Source organism: Antechinus flavipes, chromosome 4, assembly GCF_016432865.1.
Source record: "Antechinus flavipes isolate AdamAnt ecotype Samford, QLD, Australia chromosome 4, AdamAnt_v2, whole genome shotgun sequence".
Lineage (NCBI taxonomy): Eukaryota > Metazoa > Chordata > Mammalia > Dasyuromorphia > Dasyuridae > Antechinus > Antechinus flavipes.
Genome location: NC_067401.1, coordinates 196,357,119 through 196,376,148, shown reverse-complemented (window position 1 = coordinate 196,376,148; position 19,030 = coordinate 196,357,119). Strand labels below are relative to the sequence as shown.

The window sequence follows — 19,030 nt, the reverse complement described above, 5'->3', positions numbered from 1 at the left end:
TTCTACTGCTACAATTGCTCTCACTTCTGTTCCCTTTTCTCCACTAGCCACCATCCTAGTTCAGGCCCCAAACAGCAAACTCTTGCCTAGACTAATGCAAGAGCCTCCTAACTGATCTCCCTCCTTCAAGCCTCTCCCCTCTCCAAGCCAGAATTCTGACAGCTGACAGAATGAAATTCTTAAGTATAGACCTGCTCAAAGAACAGACCTTAAGTTCTGCTTGACTACAGAACTGCAAAAGTTCCTGCAGTCTCCATGATAAACTATAAACTCCATTGTTTGCCATTTAAAATCCTTTATAGTTTGGCTGTAGCCCATTTTTTCAGTCTTGTCACACAAAACTCACTTTCCCAAACTACAGCTTAACTGATGTTACTCATAGACAATATTCTATATCTGAGGCCAACCTGAGCTTCAGTTTTCTCTCCTGTAAAATTAAGATGAAAATACTCACACTGCCTATACACAAGGTTATTGAAAAGAAAGCAGCTGAAACCTTTAAAATCTGCAGAAATATTTATTGTTATTATAATTTATCTCATTTTCAAGAAAAATTTCATAAATCATGTTCTCTAAAGAAAGTTAAAGAGCCGCTAGGTGGCGCAATGGACATACTGGTTATTAAGTCATGATTTATTATCAGTAAATATTTGATTTATATAAGCTAGTATAGTATCTCATATATAGCAAGAACTTAAATGTTTATAATAAGTTATTCTCTCTCATAGATATGTTGTCATCAAGAACATGTTTCTTAAACTCAACTTGTTGGCAAACCTTTATTAAAAAAACAATTATTAGTCCCATACTGAGATCTCTAAGATGTATAAGTCTAAGAGAAAGTGGACAAAATAAATATATACCAAATAAAGTCTGCAAAGTATAAATCCTACATGGACAAGGATTGTCACCAGAACAAAGCAGACTAAATCAAATCTCTGATGCCTTCAGTAAATCAATTGACAACCATTTATTGACTGTGATTATTATGTGCTCAGAACATATATATTTGGGTAGTAGACAGAGTCCTGAATTTGAGTCAGAAATAACTGAATTCAAATTCCAATCTGACATTCACTAAGTGAACACCGGTCAAATTACTTAATTTTAATGAATTTCAGTAAACTCTTTAAGACTTATCTTGGGCAGCTGATTAGCACAGTGGACAAAGCATTAGACTTGGAGTAAGGAAGAGTTCACTTCAAATCCTGCCTTGGATAATGACTAGCTGCCTCAGTTTCCTCATCTGTAAAGTGGGGATAATAATAGCACCTATCCCTCAGGGAAACTGTGAGAATCAAGTGAGAAAATATAATATACATTTTAAGGTGCTATAAATGTTAGTTGTTATTATTATCTACTGAATTATAAATGGTTTTCTGTCTCTGTCTATGGAATTCCTATAATTACAAATTCATACATTATTGATGATGTACCCAAGACTATAATGGAGACTGTAATAAATTTATGTATAAAAATATGGTACAGTCAAATCTTTACTTTCTATGAGCAACTATTGGAATTAATAGTAATTCCCAATTTTTTTTTCTTTTCAATTCATCTGGTGTGCAGAAAGAGATTTAGCTAATGAGTAAATGTGACATTCTACCTGGATATCCATCGTCACTTGGGGGCTCATTATAATTAGACAGAGGAACAAATTCCTTATTTTCAAGCATATACTTCTTGGCAATGGGTAGGGACAGCAGCCTGATATGATGGATCAGAGAGCGCCAGGTGTGAGCCCCAGAGAGCACTGGTTCAGGTGGTAAAGGGCTATAGGGCTGAATCACAAAATAGGCAGTAAGCAGGGTTAATCCCAGCGTGATCAGGACCTAAAAGGAAAAAAAAAAAAAAAAAAACACCATAATTATTGATATAGCATCTTAAACAAATTATCTTAAATTTATATTCAGAGTATAATCAACTATTGTAGATAACATTCATTTGGGGAACAATAGTAATTATTTAATTTTTGCCATACAATCTGTTTTGAAAGAAGGACTTCACAACCAATGTCCCCATGATCTCTCCCATGAAATTCTCCCTCTCAAGTCCCAAGAAAAAATATCTAATAAGTTGCTTGTGGATGATACTAGAGGTCATCTTCAACAAGTAGATTATCAATTGTTAATAGGAAGGATAAATTTAAATCAGCTCTGATAAGCCTTTTTCTTAAAAGACATTATTTTAACTATTGAATATTTCATTTTAAGATTTGATTCTGAACAAATTTGTATCACTATTTGCAAGAAGCCCCAGATAATCAAAAATACGAAGCTTTCAACTATGTCTCTAAACAAAGTATTTAGACTTACTAACAAAAGTAAGCTCCACTTTATCCAAGGAGGTTGAATAAGTGACCTATACTAGGTTACTCAAAGTCAATCAGCAATGGTATGGTAGAGTATTTAAAGAGAAGAATTTATGCTCTTTCTATAATACTTCCAAATATGAACACATCTTTACCTTGTAAGCAACCATGAGCAGAGGATGTCGGGGTGGTCCCCTCTGAGGTTCATTCTTCTCTAGCAGCTGTTTGATAAACTTTTCAATTGCCTTCTCTGACATTCCACACTGATGTCCTGTCTGCCTCACTAAATCGATGGTCTCTGAAAGTTTATCATAGATGCTGAGCTCATTGGCAGCAAGATCCATGTCTTCCAATATAAAATCCCTACAACACAAAACCAATTTAAAAAAAAAGTTTTCTAGATGTTGTTTATGCTGGACTGTCTTTTTAAAAATTCAATAATGCTACTTAAATACAAACACTTCCCAATGGACAAATTCCCCTATAAAGTACATTCTGCAGTTAACGGCATAATTGCAACTGATAGTACCCATGTCACTTTCCACATATGTGGAAAGTGTATCTCAATTGCTAAGGGAAAGGAAGATATGATTGGATTTTGATAATGTGCTACCAACACTGTCTTTGGTAGTTGATCTTACTTTTGTAGCCCCTTAATTTTAACTTTTATTTTCACAGTGATGGTAGTTATTACATACACACACACACACACACACACACACATACACACACACACATACACACACACACGTGTGAATATATATATATACACATATATATACATATATACACACACACACATACATACATACATACACACACACACACACACACACACACACATATAGAGAGAGAGAGAGAGAGGCTGTTTTCACTCGAACACTTCATACAAATCTCATGTTTCTATGAATTCTCAGTTAACATATCAGCTCAATAATATTTTGCTACACTATATATCATGTTTGTCCATTATATATATTTTTAATGATGGGATCTCTGGATCAAAGGATATGAACAAGTTAGCAACTTTTCTTGCCTGATCACTAATTTTTTTTTACCATTATAGTTGACCCAATTCAAAGTTTCAAAAATAGTCTCTGCTTTCAAGGAATCTCAGTTTAATGGAAAATAATATGTAAACATACATGTACAAATACCACATATAAATGGATAAACTGAAGATAATCAGCACAGGGAAGACACTAGCATTTAGAGGTAATGGAAAATAAGATTTTAGCTGGGACTTGAAGCCAGGGGGGCCAGGAGATGGAGATGAGGAGTGAAAAGATTCCAGGTATGGAGCAGAATGAAATGAAATACCCAGAATAGAGAGGAATGTTTTGCACCAGGAACAAATGTAAAGGGATCAGTGGACTGTAAATTATGTGTAAAATACTGTATACACTATTACACATACATAAACACATATGATTAAAACTAAATGATTTCAAACTGTGCACATCCTTTGATCCAGCAGTTTCTCTACTGGGACTGTATACTAGAGATCATAAAAAAGGGAAAAGGAACCATATGTGCAAAAATGTTTGGAGCAGCCCTTTTTGTAGTGGTAAGGAACTGTAAACTGAGTAGAAACTGGTCAGTTGGGGAATGGCTGAATAAGTTATGATATATGAATGTTATAGAATATTATTGTTCTGTAAGAAACAATGAAGTCAGCCGACTTCAGAAAGGCCTGGAGAGACTTACATGAACTGATACTAAGTGAAGTGAGTAGAACCAAGAGAATATTATACATAGCAACAAGATTATGTGATCATCAACTGTGATGGTCAGGATTCTTTTCAACAAATGAGATGATGATACAGGCCAATTCTAATAGATTTGTGATGGAAAGAACCATCTTCAACCAGAAAGAGGACCATGGGGACTGAATGTGGATCACAACATAGTATTTTCACCTTTTTTGTTGTTGTTTGCTTGTTTTTTTCTTTCTCATTTTTCCCCTTTTGATCTGATTTTTCTTGTACAGCATGATAAATGTGGAAATATGTTTAGAAGAACTGCACATGTTTAACCTATATTGGATTACTTGCTATAAAGCTATTTTGGAGGATGTAGGAGGGGAGAGAGGGAGAAGAATTTGGAACACAAGGTTTTGCAAAGGTGAATGTTGAAAACTATCTTTGCATATGTTTTAAAAAATAAGAAGCTATTAGTATAAAAAAATGAGCTAAAAAAAAAAACCTAGATGACTTCTAAGTTTTCTTCCAGCTCTACTAATCTATTAATCTGATCAAAAGTAAACTAATTAATGTGGAGAGTGCTTTTGATGAACTAAAATGATTATTTAACTCCATACTGAAGGATCCATAAGATTGAAACATCTAAGAGAAGTCATGGTAGTTCTATAAGATAACAAGTCCTACAGGGTAAAGAACAGTCACAGGGCAGTTCCTTTTTAATCTTGTCATATGTTTCTCCCAATAATAGAAGAAAAAATGATGATTAATATTAAAGATAAAACTGGTTAAAACACTGTATTCAGACACACAATGAGAGAGGGATATTACACAAACTTTTGGCAGGTGGTACTTTCGGTTACACTCTTCAGACTTTTCCGCAAACATGATTTCTAAACATAAAAGGGCACTTTGTACTTTTCTAAGGTAAAGAAGATTAGATAGGAAGGAGTAAGGAGGGGTTGCTTTGGGATAGGGTCCCTTTTCTCCAAAAAATAGAACAGAGGCATCACACAAACAAGCACGATAGCTTTGAAAGCTACTTGCTGAAATTATTCTATTTATCATAAGAAAAGCAAGATTTATATAAGAGGTTCTCAGTTTCACATACACTCTCATCTTACAACATAAATGAAAAAGCTCATTTCATTTGGTGTGTTCATTTAAAAAAAACACTTAAAGATCATAGATTTAACATTTCTAGTAAACTGATTTCACTTGCCTTTACATAGTAGCGATTTCAAAATATCATTTCATAGCAGAGTAAGAAGCAAAAAAATCTAGTGTTAGGATACTTACATATGTACATACATAAATACAGTTAATATAACACTTTTTATATTGGAAATACAAAAGTCTAAAAATGAAAATTTCCTTTTTTCAAATGAAAGAAGTTTTCACATTTACCACTATCCAGAATGCAAAACTATTATATACTACTTAGAAAACAGCTACATAAGTTATGGCTGAAAATATATGAATGTAAAGGAAACTATTATCTTATAAAAATAATATGAAGAATTCAGTCATATGGCAAAAATGATCTGGGAAAAAAAAAAAACAAACAGAACCAGAAGAATAAAGTATAATAACTTTACAGATCAAGATAACTGTAACAATCACAAAACTTTTATTAAATGCACAAAAAATTAAGATGGATTTTCAGAAACAAGCAGATCATTACTATCTTGTTAAAGGTAAAATATTTGTATTTTGTTTTCTGTTTAGCAATCTGCAAACCACAGACAATTTGGGTTACATCATTTCTAATACCTTAATACCTTTTGGTTTTTCTATCTGAATATATATTTCTGTTCAATTGAAATAACCCTTATTTTGAAGAGAAGAAGAGAAGGAAATTGGGAGAGGGCCGTTACTCTTCATTTTGTTGGTTTTATGCCAAGACATACACTAGGATAAGTATCTCCTAAGAGATACTATTTAATAAACTAACCAAGAAAATGTCTTACATTTATATAATTTTCATCCAAAAATACTTTATATCAGCTTGAAATAGTAAATTTATATAAGCATATTAGCAAGCTGTTACAACCATTAGGGTAGAAACTATTTCCAGTTTGGTAGTAGCAAATAAGAGGCTTAATAGGTGAGATATTTATTTACCTTCCCTTTTCCATGTGCTTTATGAAATCTGAGAGTTCACAAATAACTGCATATTGGCTTTTGAGGGTAATAAGCTAAGTAACATGCAATTTAGAAATTTAGGGAATTTTGCCACGTTGGGAAAACAAGCAAAACACATGGGAGTGTGTGTGTTGGGAGGGTGGGAGAGGGGTTTTTTGGGAAGAGTTCTGTCAAAACAAATTATATCAAGAAATTATTTTAAAATAAAAAAATTAAATTAAAAGTGAAGTAAAAAGTAGCAATGTACTAGCTAAGTTTTCATTTCTTAACTTTATAATTAATAACAATATTTAATATTAACACAGAAATTATTTTTTAAAGTACAGCCAAGTGTTTTTGGCAATAGCCAACCAGTCAGAATTCTTTTTACTAATTAAAAACAAGGAAATGAAACATAAGATTAGAAAAAAAAAATTAATAACCTGCAAGAGAATTGTAGATGCAAACACAACAAGGATTGTTAACAATCCCCTGCTTGCATTCTATAGGAGAGATCCAATATGTAAACAGATTAATATATGTATATTGTTCCAAAAATCCCAGTGCGGTTTTAAGCATTCACAGTTCTAAGACTTTTGGAATATCCTATATCCTATATCCTTTTTTGAAACAAAAAAGTGATTAGACACCCATCAATTGAGGAATGGCTGAGTAAATGAGGTATATGAAGATAATTGAATATTATTGTTCTTAAAAAATGATGAAAAAGCTGATTTTAGAAAGGCCTGAAAAGATTTACAAGAACTGATACTGAACAAAACAAGTAGAATCAGGAAAACACTATCCATAGCAACAGCAAGTTTGTGTGACAATCAACATGACAGACTTGGCTTTTCTCAGTAGTTCAGTGATCCAAGACAATTCTAATAAACTTTGGATGGAAAGACCACCATCCACATGCAGAGACAGAACAATGAAAATTTAATGTAAATCAACACATGCTATGTTCACCTTTTTTTCTTTTTCCTTTTTTTTTTCCTTCTCTCATGGTTTTTCCCTTTTATTCTGATTTTTCTCTCATAACATGATTCATAAAGAAATATATTAAAAAATGTGTATGTATAACAAAAAAATTCCTTTTACATATAACTGAGGAAAATAAAAATTAAAAAAAGAAAAAGAAAAAAAGTGCACTAATAAATGGGGGTGGAGAGTGGGAAATAGTTTAGGACTTGGGAGCATATCAACTAAGCCTTGAAGGAGGTCAGGGATTCAAAGAAGCAATGATAAAAGTACACATTATAAGGATAGAAATTTAGGTGTGAGAATAACTGGTCTCTTAACTTCCCATATCTGAAATGTACTTTTATACAGATGCAGGGGATAAAGAGAATGTCAGATGGAGAAATGCTAACTGAGGTAGATCATGGAATATGAAATAAGTTTAGAAAAAATATATATGGAATATTCTGAAAAAATAGGCTAGAATGATAAATTGAGGATGATGCTAAAGGAATAGAAGTCAAGAGAAAGAGAAGATTTAGGGGGAGATAATCCTAAATTCTCTCTTTTTAAAAAAATTTTTGGGGGGCTGAGGCAATTGGGTTAAGTGACTTGCCCAGGGTCACACAGCTAGGAAGTATTAAATATCTAAGACCAGATTTAAACTAAGGTCCTCCTGATTTCAGGGCTGGTGCTCGATCCACTGGTGCCACCTAGCTGTCCCTCTCTAAAGTCTCTTTTAAATATGTTAAATGTAAAGCATCTAAAGAAATACAAGTGGAGATTAATTGTACATAATTGACAATGCAGGTGTAGAGTTCAGGGGAGATGAGGGCTGGTTAGATATAAGGGCTGGTTAGATATGAGATTTATCAGTACTGAATCAGTTGAAGCTAATGAGTTGAGAAGTATACTTAGGAAGCAGCAAGGAGAGCAGTTAAGTCTCTGAATTTGGAGTTAGTAAGGCTTGTACTCACATCCTAGACACTGTGTGACCAAGGCTAAAAGAGTTAACCTCTCAGTATTTGTTTATTTATGGTTTAAATTAATCTAAGTGGCCTTCCCAAAGTCTCTTCCAACTCTAGATTTTATGCTTAAAATAAGGAAAGATGACTTATGACATAGCCTTGGGATACACATAAAAGAGATGGGATGTAGAAGATGATAAAGTATAATAAACACAAAAGGAATAGATTAGGAAAAATTACCAAATCAGAGAAAACAAGGTCATGAGAACCACAGGAGGATTCAAAAAGAGTCTATTAACTATTAACAACCATATCAAAAGATGTTTCTAATCACTAATAAAGTGGTCTTGTTTTTTGTTTTTTTTTAATCTTGAAATTTCATCTCAAACCTTGCAAATTGGCAGAGTTTACAAAATACAGGATTAGTTGATGCTGGAGTTTGTGGAAAGAAGGTCCCATTCATCCATTGTTGGTGGAACCATAAATTAGTATAATTACTCTGGAAAGCAAAATGGAATTATGCAAATTATGCAAGCTAATATGCCCAGATCATAGAACTCAAGAGATTATAGTGCTAAACACACATCCTTACTGGTTACTGAGAACAAGAAAAGCTCCATATACAATAAAATATTTATAATGGCACTTTTTATGGTAGTAAAGAATAGGAAACAAAATCAAAAACCATTCCAAAGTCAATGGACATCAAACTATAGTACATGAATGTAATGGGGACTATAAGAAATAATATAATTATTATATTATCTAGATTCACAGAAAAGACTTTCACAAATGATTGCTGTCAGGAAAGCAAAGCCAAGAAAACTATACATAATGACTACCAAATGTAAATCAATGTTGTAAAAATTATAAAAGACAAGCTTGACCCTAAAGAGAAATGAGAAGATACCTCTTCCTCATTCTTTGCAGAAGAGGGAGATGCCAATCAGTAGCAAGGATACTACAATAACATCAGATTTTAAAAATGTATTAAATTACCTTTGCTGAATTTCTTCAAAAAAAAAAAAAATCATTATAAGGGACACCTCCTGAATGGGGTTAGAGGAAGAGGAAAGGTAAAGGAAGAAATTAGATGGGTATAAAAACAAAAGATATGGACAAAAATCTATTCTTAAAAAAAAGTTTTCCAGAAGAGAATGGCAAAGTGTCAGACACTTCAAGAATGCTGAAGCCATAAAAACAACTATTGGTCTATTAAACTGTGATCTAAGTCCTTTAAACCTACTATGGGGGTCCCACCCAGTATGTTAGGTGCTCTGCCTAGATTTCTTGATATTGCATGGATACCAACAGGTTTTATGGAATTTCTACCTCTCTCATTGCCTCATTTAAAATATTTGCGATTTGCCTAGAACTCTGATTGATTTGTCCAAGGTCACAGAATTAGAGGATAAGTCCGAGGACAGGAAGCAGATTTAGAACTGTCTGGATGACAGAAAAATATTTTGTGTAATTTATGGATTCAAGTTAACCTGGAAGTGGTTTCTATTCAGACCTATTCTGATCACTAATTTTATCAATGACTTTGTAGAAATACCGATGGCATTACTGACAGCATTGAACTGAATCTTGAAGTACTTGGTAATATTCAATCAGTGCCCAGTATCCAGAACAAGGGAGGTCAGTGTCCTGTATTCTGTAACAGCCACATCACAGAATAACAAAGTATTATATTTAGTTCTGGATACCAGATTAAACAACAATGGGACACAGAACTAGATTCAGAAAAGGGCAATCAAGACATTAAAGAGACTCAAAATTCTGTGATATGAGAGAGACGACTAAGAGCAGATATAATCAATGTTGTTAAATATCTAAAAGATTATCACATGGGGAAAAAAGAATTAGACTTCCGTGAGATGCCTGAAGGCAAAACTAGGATATAAATTGAAGGAAGACAGATTTTAGCTTAGTATAAAGATAATACACTGAATAGAAATGGAATCATAATGGCTTTTTTTTTTTTAATATAGTGAATTCTCTACTGATGTGCAAATGGACTCTACTTCATGGAAGCTCTGTAGTCCTTTGTTGGGAGATATGAAGATTATTGGTTACGAAAAATTGTACTAAGTAACTTCTAAAATCTCTCTCAATCCTTGTGTGAACTGAGGAGGCATTATGATTCAGAAGAAAGGGTACTCTCATTGGAAGTCAGAAAAGATTTTATCTCTGATCTGGAAAAATAACACTGGACAAGGGACTTAACCTTACATTACTCTGTAAAATGGAGATTATACTTTTTCTCCCTATTTCATAAGGAAGTGGTGAGGAAAGTGTTTTATAAATATTGAAGCCCCTTAGAAATATAAGCTACTGTTATTCTGTGAATATAATAAATATGTTTTCCTTCTGCTATTCACAACCTTTTTTATAACCTTGAGATGGCATTTTTAATCCTAATTTAATTCTAATCCTTCTATTGAAGAATCAGGAAGAGCTGAGTTCAAATCCTCTGTCACATATTGGCTGTGTGATGCTTAAGTAGCATCACATTTTCAGTGCTCCAGTTAATTCTCTCAAGACCCTTCATTATAGAACAGATACAGGCTTTGCTTTGGTACAGAGAATTCTGTATAATAAGAATTCCAAATATTGATGAAATCACAGATTCATAAAAAAATAAAAAATCATTACCTAACTTAATGAAGGAAGGCTTTACCATTCTACCATCAATATCAATATTCAATGTGTTCAGAGGCAAGTACAGTTTATAATTATAAAGACTGAAACTAAGAATCGGAAGACATTGGTTCAAATTCTGGTTCTATTAATAAATAGGAGACCTTAGGAAAGGCCCCTTTCTGGTTTAGTTTGCTTAGCAAAAATGAAGGGATCGGAATAGATGATTTCCAAAACACTCTACATCTAGAAATCCATGATCCTGTGATATCACACTTAAAAGACAACTCTAATAGGACTTTAAAATGACACAATATTTCACAGTGATCTTTCCATAAAATAAAAATAATGCAATCAAAAGCAAGGAAATATAGTAGAAAGAGAACTAGATTTGGAGATAGAGGACCAACACCCAAATCTTAATTCTCCTAAGAATATGACAAGATGCTTAACTTCACTAGACCTTGGTTATCTGTAAAATGAGGGTGGACTAGAACAAGGATTCTAACAAATCAAGCAATTTGGGTTTTTTAAAAATTATTCTGATAATTGTATTTAATATAATTGCTTTTCTTTGTGATTTCATCTATTATATGTATTTAAAAACATTATTCTGAGGGACCCATAGGAGGGCCATGACCCCCCCAAAAAGGCTAAGAATTCCTGGCCTAGATTATCTCTAAGATCTGTTGCTGTTCTAAATTTTATGATATATGCTCACAGACATCTTTAATTTCAGATAAAAATGCCTTACATTTTGACAGTTCAGGACTCATGTCCAAAATTTCAGTAATTTGACTAAACTTTTTAAGTATTCAAGCTACTTTAACCTTTCATCCATAGTGGTTTTTCATTTGTCTATTTCCAAATTAAGTTCACTGGTTTCCTTTTTATTATAGCATAATGTGGTTAAGCAAAAAAGCTGGCCTAAAGGCCAGGAAGACCTTTATCCACATTCTGCCTCTGACACATACTGGCTATGTAACCCTGGACTGGGATTGGAAGGAGAAGTACAGACTTGCAAAGGAAATTTTTTTCTTCTTCCGGGAATTTCTTATACCAAAGAAAGCAGAGATCCAGACCCTTTCCCTCTCCTAACTGAAAACATATAAGGCATGAAAAAAATGGAAATCTTCCCCAATAATTCACAATCCAGCTATGGATCGTATAATACTGGTTCTAATTCTTTTCCAATCTAATTTTAAGTCATCAGTGTTGCCCTTAAAGAGAAATAGAATATCAAACTGTTTATACTCAGAGAAATGCTATTCTGAGATTTTACTGGGTTTTAAAGAAACTGTGCCAGTGACCCCCAAATTCTGCAGATTTAGAAAGGGAGATTAGTTGATAATGAACATTCAAATTCATATGCGGAGTATACTCTAGTAGCCTATTCTAGAATGATGCCTGTTTATAAAGGGGATATATTCAAAGGATATGCTCAAATTAATTTTAAGCGATTTTCTCTTTAACCATTTGCCTCTAATAGTGTATTCTTTCAATTTTTATCTGGGAACTACTAAATGTAACTTCTCAGGAACCTTAGCTGAATCTTGATCCATGTATCACCTACTAATTGTGAGAAGGCTCTTTCTTATCGCCTTCTCTTCTTCCTCTGTATTATTTCACTTAGTGATCTAATCAGCTCCCAAGAATTCAATTATCATTTCTAAGCTGATGATTATCAAAACTACTTATCCAGTTCAATTTTTAAGCTGAATTCTAGTCTTAAGATTTATTTCTAAATGTCTATTGCATATCTTGAACTAGATAGTTTGAATTGGATGGATCTTTATTACAGCCTTTAATCTTTAATTTAGTACAATCCTAAACTTATCCTTCCCCCAAACCACTCCTTTTCCCCAAATTTCCTTACTGCTAAAGCACCATATCCTCCCAATCACAGCTTTAAAACCTAGGTGTCATTCTAGACTACTCTAATTCTATCAATTCTCCATATCCAAACTGTTGCCAAAGCTGTTGATTTTACCTTCACATCTCTCACATATGCCCCCTCCTCTCCTCTGACATTGTCACCAATCTGGTTCAGGTCCTCCTATCTCAAGCCTGCACTATTTTAAATAACCTGCAGTGGATCTGCCTGCTACAAAGTCTATCCACATTGATCAATACTCCAAGACGCTGTCAAAGTGATCTTCCTAATGCGCAGGTCTGATGATGTCACCTTCCTGCTCAATAAGCTCCAGTGTCTCCGTATCACATATATGCAGGATAAAACATCAAAACCTCAAAGGAATTCTAAACTGCACCCTCCCTCCCAAGCTTTACAATCTTCTTAACACTTCATACCACTTCCCCCTCCCCACCTCCCACCCCGAAAGTATCCAGAATCCAGTGACAGGCTTCCTTGCAGCTTCCCATATAAGATACTCCATGGTCTGACTGCAGACATTTTCACTGGCTATCATTTATGCCACAATGCTCTCCTTTCTCATCTCTACCTCCCTGGCTTCAAATTCCAACTAAAACCCCACCTTCATCAGGAAATCTTTCCCAATTCCTCTTAATTTTAGCGTTTTCCCTCTGTTGATTATTTCTAATTTATGCTGTATAGTATTTGTTGGCATATAGTTGTTTGCATGCTGTTTCCCCAATATGGACTGTGAGCTCCTTGAGAGCAGGGATTACCCTTTTTTGGTAACCCAAGCACTAAGCCCAGTTCCTGGCACAAAGAAGGCGTCTTAAATACAACATATTTGGCAGGTGTAAAATATTTGCAAATTTTAAGTTTTATCTTCTAAATAAATCATTCTATACCCAGATAAAATCAGATACGTTGTCTAGATAACATACATAAATCCACACTGACCAACATATTGGTCAGAACTGTCATTTTAATAATTATGGGGAATTGAATTTAAAGAACTGCGAGCCCCCTCCCCCCATGGGGAAAAAAAAAACCCAAAAAACACCCAGATGTTCTTGAGAACACAATAAAATGTAAACTTCAACACAATCACCCATGGATCTGCTTTGTCCTGGCTCTGGAGTCTCCAAAGGGAACACAAGAATAGCACTGATCCTATACTTTTGCTCTCCACAGCAGAGGGAAAAAAGGATGGTAGAATAACAACCCCTTTAGATGAAGCAAATGACAGCGAGGAGGAAAAAAAGAGGGAAGGGCAAGGGTATTGGGGAAAGCTGTCAGAAGGAGGGGGAGGGGCGGCCTGGGCTGGAGGGAAAAGACTGCAGAGAGAGAAGGGGAGGGAGGTCGTCGGAGGGAACAGGGGAAAAGGGAAGCAAAGCTGTTAGAAAACGGGGGAGGGGAGGCAAGGCTGACGGGGGGAGGGGGAGCCGTTGGATGGAAAGGGGGGAGGGGCAGGCTGAGCAGGGTCAGAACGAGGCCTCGGAGAAGGGGAAACGACAGTAGAGGGTGGGGGCGGTTTCTTTTCCCCCATCCCCCTCTCCCATTTTTCTCTCTTTCCCACCCTCCCTCGTTACTGCCCTCTCCTCCCCCACCCAACCCCCAACCCCTGCATAGCGCTGGCCCCGCCCCCGGCGGTCTCACTTACATACAGAGCCCCGCTTCACCCCGCGCCCCCGGGGCTGCCTCCTGCCTCGGGGGACGGCGGGAACCTGGAGAGATCGCCCTGGCCTCTAGGCTGGGAGGCCCGCCCCCCCAGCAATTTCCGGCTTCCCTTAGGCTTCCGGTCGCGCGACCGGGATTCAGCCACCATTCCCCCCCGACCCTCCCTTCTTCCGAACTCTCTCTCCGTCCCCAGCCGCCAACCGCCCGCACATTCACGGAAACGCAAAATGGCTTCTTGCGTTAACGCCACGCCCTGCGGGTTTTGGGGAGAACTGCGCGTGCGCAAGTGACCACCCTCCCCCTTTTCTCACCTCCCCCTCAGGTAGAGGCCTTAACAGGGGGGGTGACAGTTGTGGAGATATGGACAGAAGCATTTCTAATAATGAGATTAAAATCTACCAAAAGCTATTCCCCAGTCGGAGGATATAAACAATTCTCAAAAGAAGAATTAGCGTATTAACAACTACATAAAAGAATGACCAGAACCTCCAATAATAAGAGAAATGCAAATTAAACACAATCCTGGGGTTTCTCATCCAGCTCTGCAAATTGGCAAAGACAACCTAACGGTGACTAAGGGAATGCTGGAGGGATTGTGGGAAGAGATACACCGATACGTTGTAAGTGGAGCTAAGAATTAGTACAATCATTTTGAAAAGCAATTTGGAATTATGCTAGAATGTTCATAACCTTCCATCCAAAGATTCTATTACGAGGTTTATATATATGGAATATTTACTAAACTAAGAAATTATGAATGTGATCATCTTGATAACACATGGAAACATGGAAAGAGCTACATGAACTGATAACAGTGAAAAAGATAATTTATACAATGAGTATAGTAAGATAAACAGAACTGTACCCACAAATCAAATGTGAATGTTGCAAAATTATAAAGAACAAGTATTGATTGAAAGAAGAGATATGAAAAGAAACCTACTTCCCACCTTCCACAGAAGGGGAGAGTCCACAAGAATTGTACATTGCACTTATTTTCAGATTTATGTTTGTTGGGTTGATCAGTTATGGTGATTTTTTCCTTCCTTTTCATTAATTTTTTGGTTTGTTTTTATTTAACTTTAAAAAATATTGTTTGTAATAGGAGATGGGAAATGTGGGATAGTGAATTCAAATTCAGCCTCATATAGCAGTGTGACCCTGGGCAAAGTTACTTAACCTATCTGCCTCAGTTTCCTCACTTGTAAAGTAAGGATAATAATAATACCTACTTCCTAAGGCTGTTCTGAGGATCTAATGAGATACTATTTGTAAAGTACTTTATTCCTTAGCCCTTTGCAAAGATCTTCCAAGCTCATCACTTAACTAAAATTGTTCTATCCACAGTAATCAATGATTGAAAAAAATTTTAAACATACTTTTATTATCTTCTTTTGTTTTTACCTCATTTATATTTCTCTCCTTTTGTCCCCTTCCAGAGAGCCAAATCTTATGGTCTTTTCGAAGTCTAAATTCCCTACCTCTAAATACATTTGACACTTTGCCACTCTCTTGTCTTGAATACTTTCTAAAGTCCCTGGGTTTTGGGGATACTACCTTCTCCTGGTTTACTTCTTATCTTGGTTTCCTTTATTTTCTTATCACCATTTATATCATGCTTTCCAACTATGCGAATTTCCAAGGTTCCAAGCTCTCTTTTCTTTTCCTTCTAAACGTTTCTCTAGATAATCTTATCAATTACTAAAGGTGTAATTATCATCACTATGCAGTAATGCCTATTGTCTATTAAATATTTAAATTTTAAATATGGGATATCTGAGAAGCATATTAAACTCAACTTGTCAGAAATCAAACCATTATCTTCTCTCCTATTTCTGTGAAAAGCACCAAGATTCTTCCTGTCTTCCAGGTTTATAATCTGGTGTTATTCTAGACTTTTCACTTTCCTTCACCCCCACGTATCTAAGCAGTCGCCCAGTTTGGCTCTTTTTACATTTCTCAAATCTGAACCCTCTTCTCTGCACACACAGTAGAACTACCTTAGTTCAAACTCTTCCCTGTATTTAACACCCCTTGGTTGCTTTCTCTGCCTCAATTCTAATCCCCCATTCCAAACCATTTCACACAATACTATCAGAATAATTTCTTTAAATGCATCCTGACTATGTGGGTTCCCCCATTAAGTCAATTTCAGTGATTTCCTATTAACTCTAAGATAAAAATATAACTGCCTTTGTATATTTTTTAAAGTCCTCACATCCTGGTTCCAATCAGTCTTTATCAATCTCATTCCCTATATTCCATGATGGAGTCAAACTGCTTCTTTCTGTTCATTATACATGATGCAGAATCTCCCAGGTTTCTTTTTCTTTGTATTAGCTACTCTTATGTTTTGGAATTTTTTTCCGATTTTTTGAGTAAAGGTTTGAGTAAACCTTTACTGATTTCCCCAACAACTAATGGTTACTCCTTTCCAAACTTCTTGTTTTCAATTATTTGGTATATATTTACATTAAATAATATATTTTACATGTAATTGGCAATAGATTTAATATAATATTTAATTAATTTAAACTTACTACATTTAATTTTGTGGCTCAGCTACAGGATAGACTGAGGCAGAGTAGAGTCAGAGTGCTGAATGCAGGAACTCGGGACTAACAATCCAGTTCTGACAGGGTAGGGGAGGCATTCTGATAAATTGGGATTGCAGAATGGGGAGAGGCACTGGACATTCTGAAAATGTCTAAAATAGGTCTTTCTCCCTATTTGGATCATCATGATTAGGAGGGAGGAATGGTTTTGCAGGATTGACCAAAACAATTTAGGAACTGAGGCAAGAGAATTTAAGGAAACTGAGTCAGGACAATTAGGGAAATTGAGTCAGGACAATAAAAGAGAACTGTGGCACAACAATACTCAATATATAATTATAAATGTTTATATTTTTACATATACTCCCTCATTAAAATGTAAACTCTTTGCAAGGAGGAATTATTTCATTCTTTGTACTTCTGTTCCTAAAGTCTAGCATACTGCTAGCTTGTATTTTGCTTATAATCTGAGGTCCAAGGCCTTACTGACAAGGGGAGCCTGAAACTAAAAGAGGGACCCTGAAATTCTCTTTCTAAAACTCCTTCAAGGAGAAAGTCTCCTTGAATTTTGGCCCCTGTAAAAGATGGCACCAGAGGGAAACAGGATAAACAGCTTCATTCTGTTATCCTGAGAGAAGGCACCACCCCCATTGATAACACTACTGATTAAGCTTCCCATTGAGGGGGAGATTTGTCCAGAGATACTCATTCAATTCCAAAATTCCCTATTCTGATTCCAGCTCAAACTGCACCCAGCCCCCACCAAGAGCACCCCCCAGCTTATAGCCAAGGTTTCAATTATAAAATGAGCCAATTTGGGGCTCAGTGCTTGCAGAGGACCTAATATGCCATGCCAAGGAACCTCTCTCTCTTCCTGGCATAGCAACAACCCTCTGCCCACTGAAATATTTTCTTTCAGCGTTACCCTCTCTATCTTTCTCACCTATTTCCCTAATAAGACTTTATATCTGTCAGGATTTCTCTGCTAGAAACTTTACTTCTCTGTTAGGACCTTGCCACCAAGGAATTCAATCTTTCTATTCATGCATAGCAAAGGCTGACTTCCCAATGTCAATAATAAACTTCTTTTACCAGTTTAGCTTTTCAATTTGTAAATTCTTTTACAAAGGACCTCTGCACTACCAGAAGGGGTTCCCATAACTCCCTGCCCTGCACTGAATCCTAGGAGAGTCTAGGGGAGCCAAACCTCTTCATTTGGTTCCCTGAACCAGTAAATACCACTAGCTCAAAACAAAAACATTTATTAAAATGGTATCATAAGAACAGTGGTGATACAACATTTCCCCTTAAACTTACCTATATTTTACTGTAACTATTCATAATGTTAAAGGAAGAATAGGAATATATATAAAATATATACATTGTGAGGAACAAATATAGGGAATGTATGACCAAGGCAACTCGCCCTCTAGTACTTTAGGGCTTCAAGGTCCTTTCTTTTTTCATGGTAACTTCATGCTGTTTTCCCTGGGCTAGAATGCCATTCAGCTAGCCTGATTCTTCCTGTAGTTCAACTATTGAATGCCAAGGTTAATTCTTTTCTTTCATAGTTGGCTTTCATCTCTGTTGATAGATGTTATACTTCTTGGAGCTGCTGCCATTTACTCTTTTTAAGGAGGGTATCTTTTTTTTTAAGTCCAGTCTAATATGTGGCCAGCTAATGACAAACTGCTATTCTAATTCTACTAAGAAAGAACTTTTTCAAATAATCATATTTTCTGTTACCTGCCCCTTCTTGTGATTTTATCAACTAGGCTAGTAAGGAAAGTAAATTGGTTAGAGGTATCCTGAATCAACATCCCTACCTCCTCTATATAGGTATAAGACAAAATGTAAAATACACTAGAGAATTGTAAAACAATTGGAAGGACAAAAAAAGTGTTCCTGGAAAAGTTGGAATTCAGGTTTTAAATAATGGGTAGGAATCTAGCAGGTCAAGAAGGAGAGGGAGGGCATTTCAAGGATAAAAAGCATTGTTAGCAAAGACACAGTGAGAATACAATTTGGAGCATAAATACATGTACAATTTAGAGCATGGAGTGTATAGAGGGAAATAGTATAATGTAAAGCTGGAAAGGTAGAATAGACTGTGGTGAGCCTTGAATGCTAAGCAAAGAAGTTTGAACTTGGTAGACAACAACACGGAGCTTCTGAACATTTCTGAGCAGAAGAATAATGTAACTATGCATAAG

The 19,030-nt window shown here is 35.6% G+C and overlaps 1 protein-coding gene across 2 annotated transcripts in view; it reads right to left on the bottom strand.

Moving 5' to 3' along the window:
- The window catches only part of C4H6orf89 (chromosome 4 C6orf89 homolog), a 40,622-nt gene extending 26,231 nt beyond the window's left edge, over nucleotides 1-14,391 (bottom strand). The window contains exons 1-3 of one of the 2 annotated variants that reach the window (XM_051996770.1): nucleotides 14,246-14,391; nucleotides 2,470-2,677; nucleotides 1,610-1,835 (exon numbers count right to left, since the gene is read on the bottom strand). In XM_051996770.1, the coding sequence (XP_051852730.1) occupies nucleotides 1,610-1,835; nucleotides 2,470-2,677; nucleotides 14,246-14,247 (436 nt within the window). In that variant the 5' untranslated portion in view covers nucleotides 14,248-14,391. Of the gene's footprint in view, nucleotides 1-1,609; nucleotides 1,836-2,469; nucleotides 2,678-13,693; nucleotides 13,956-14,245 lie in introns of those variants that run through there. The other variant, XM_051996771.1, reaches the window with a different exon arrangement.
- Nucleotides 14,392-19,030: the final 4,639 nt, after the last annotated feature.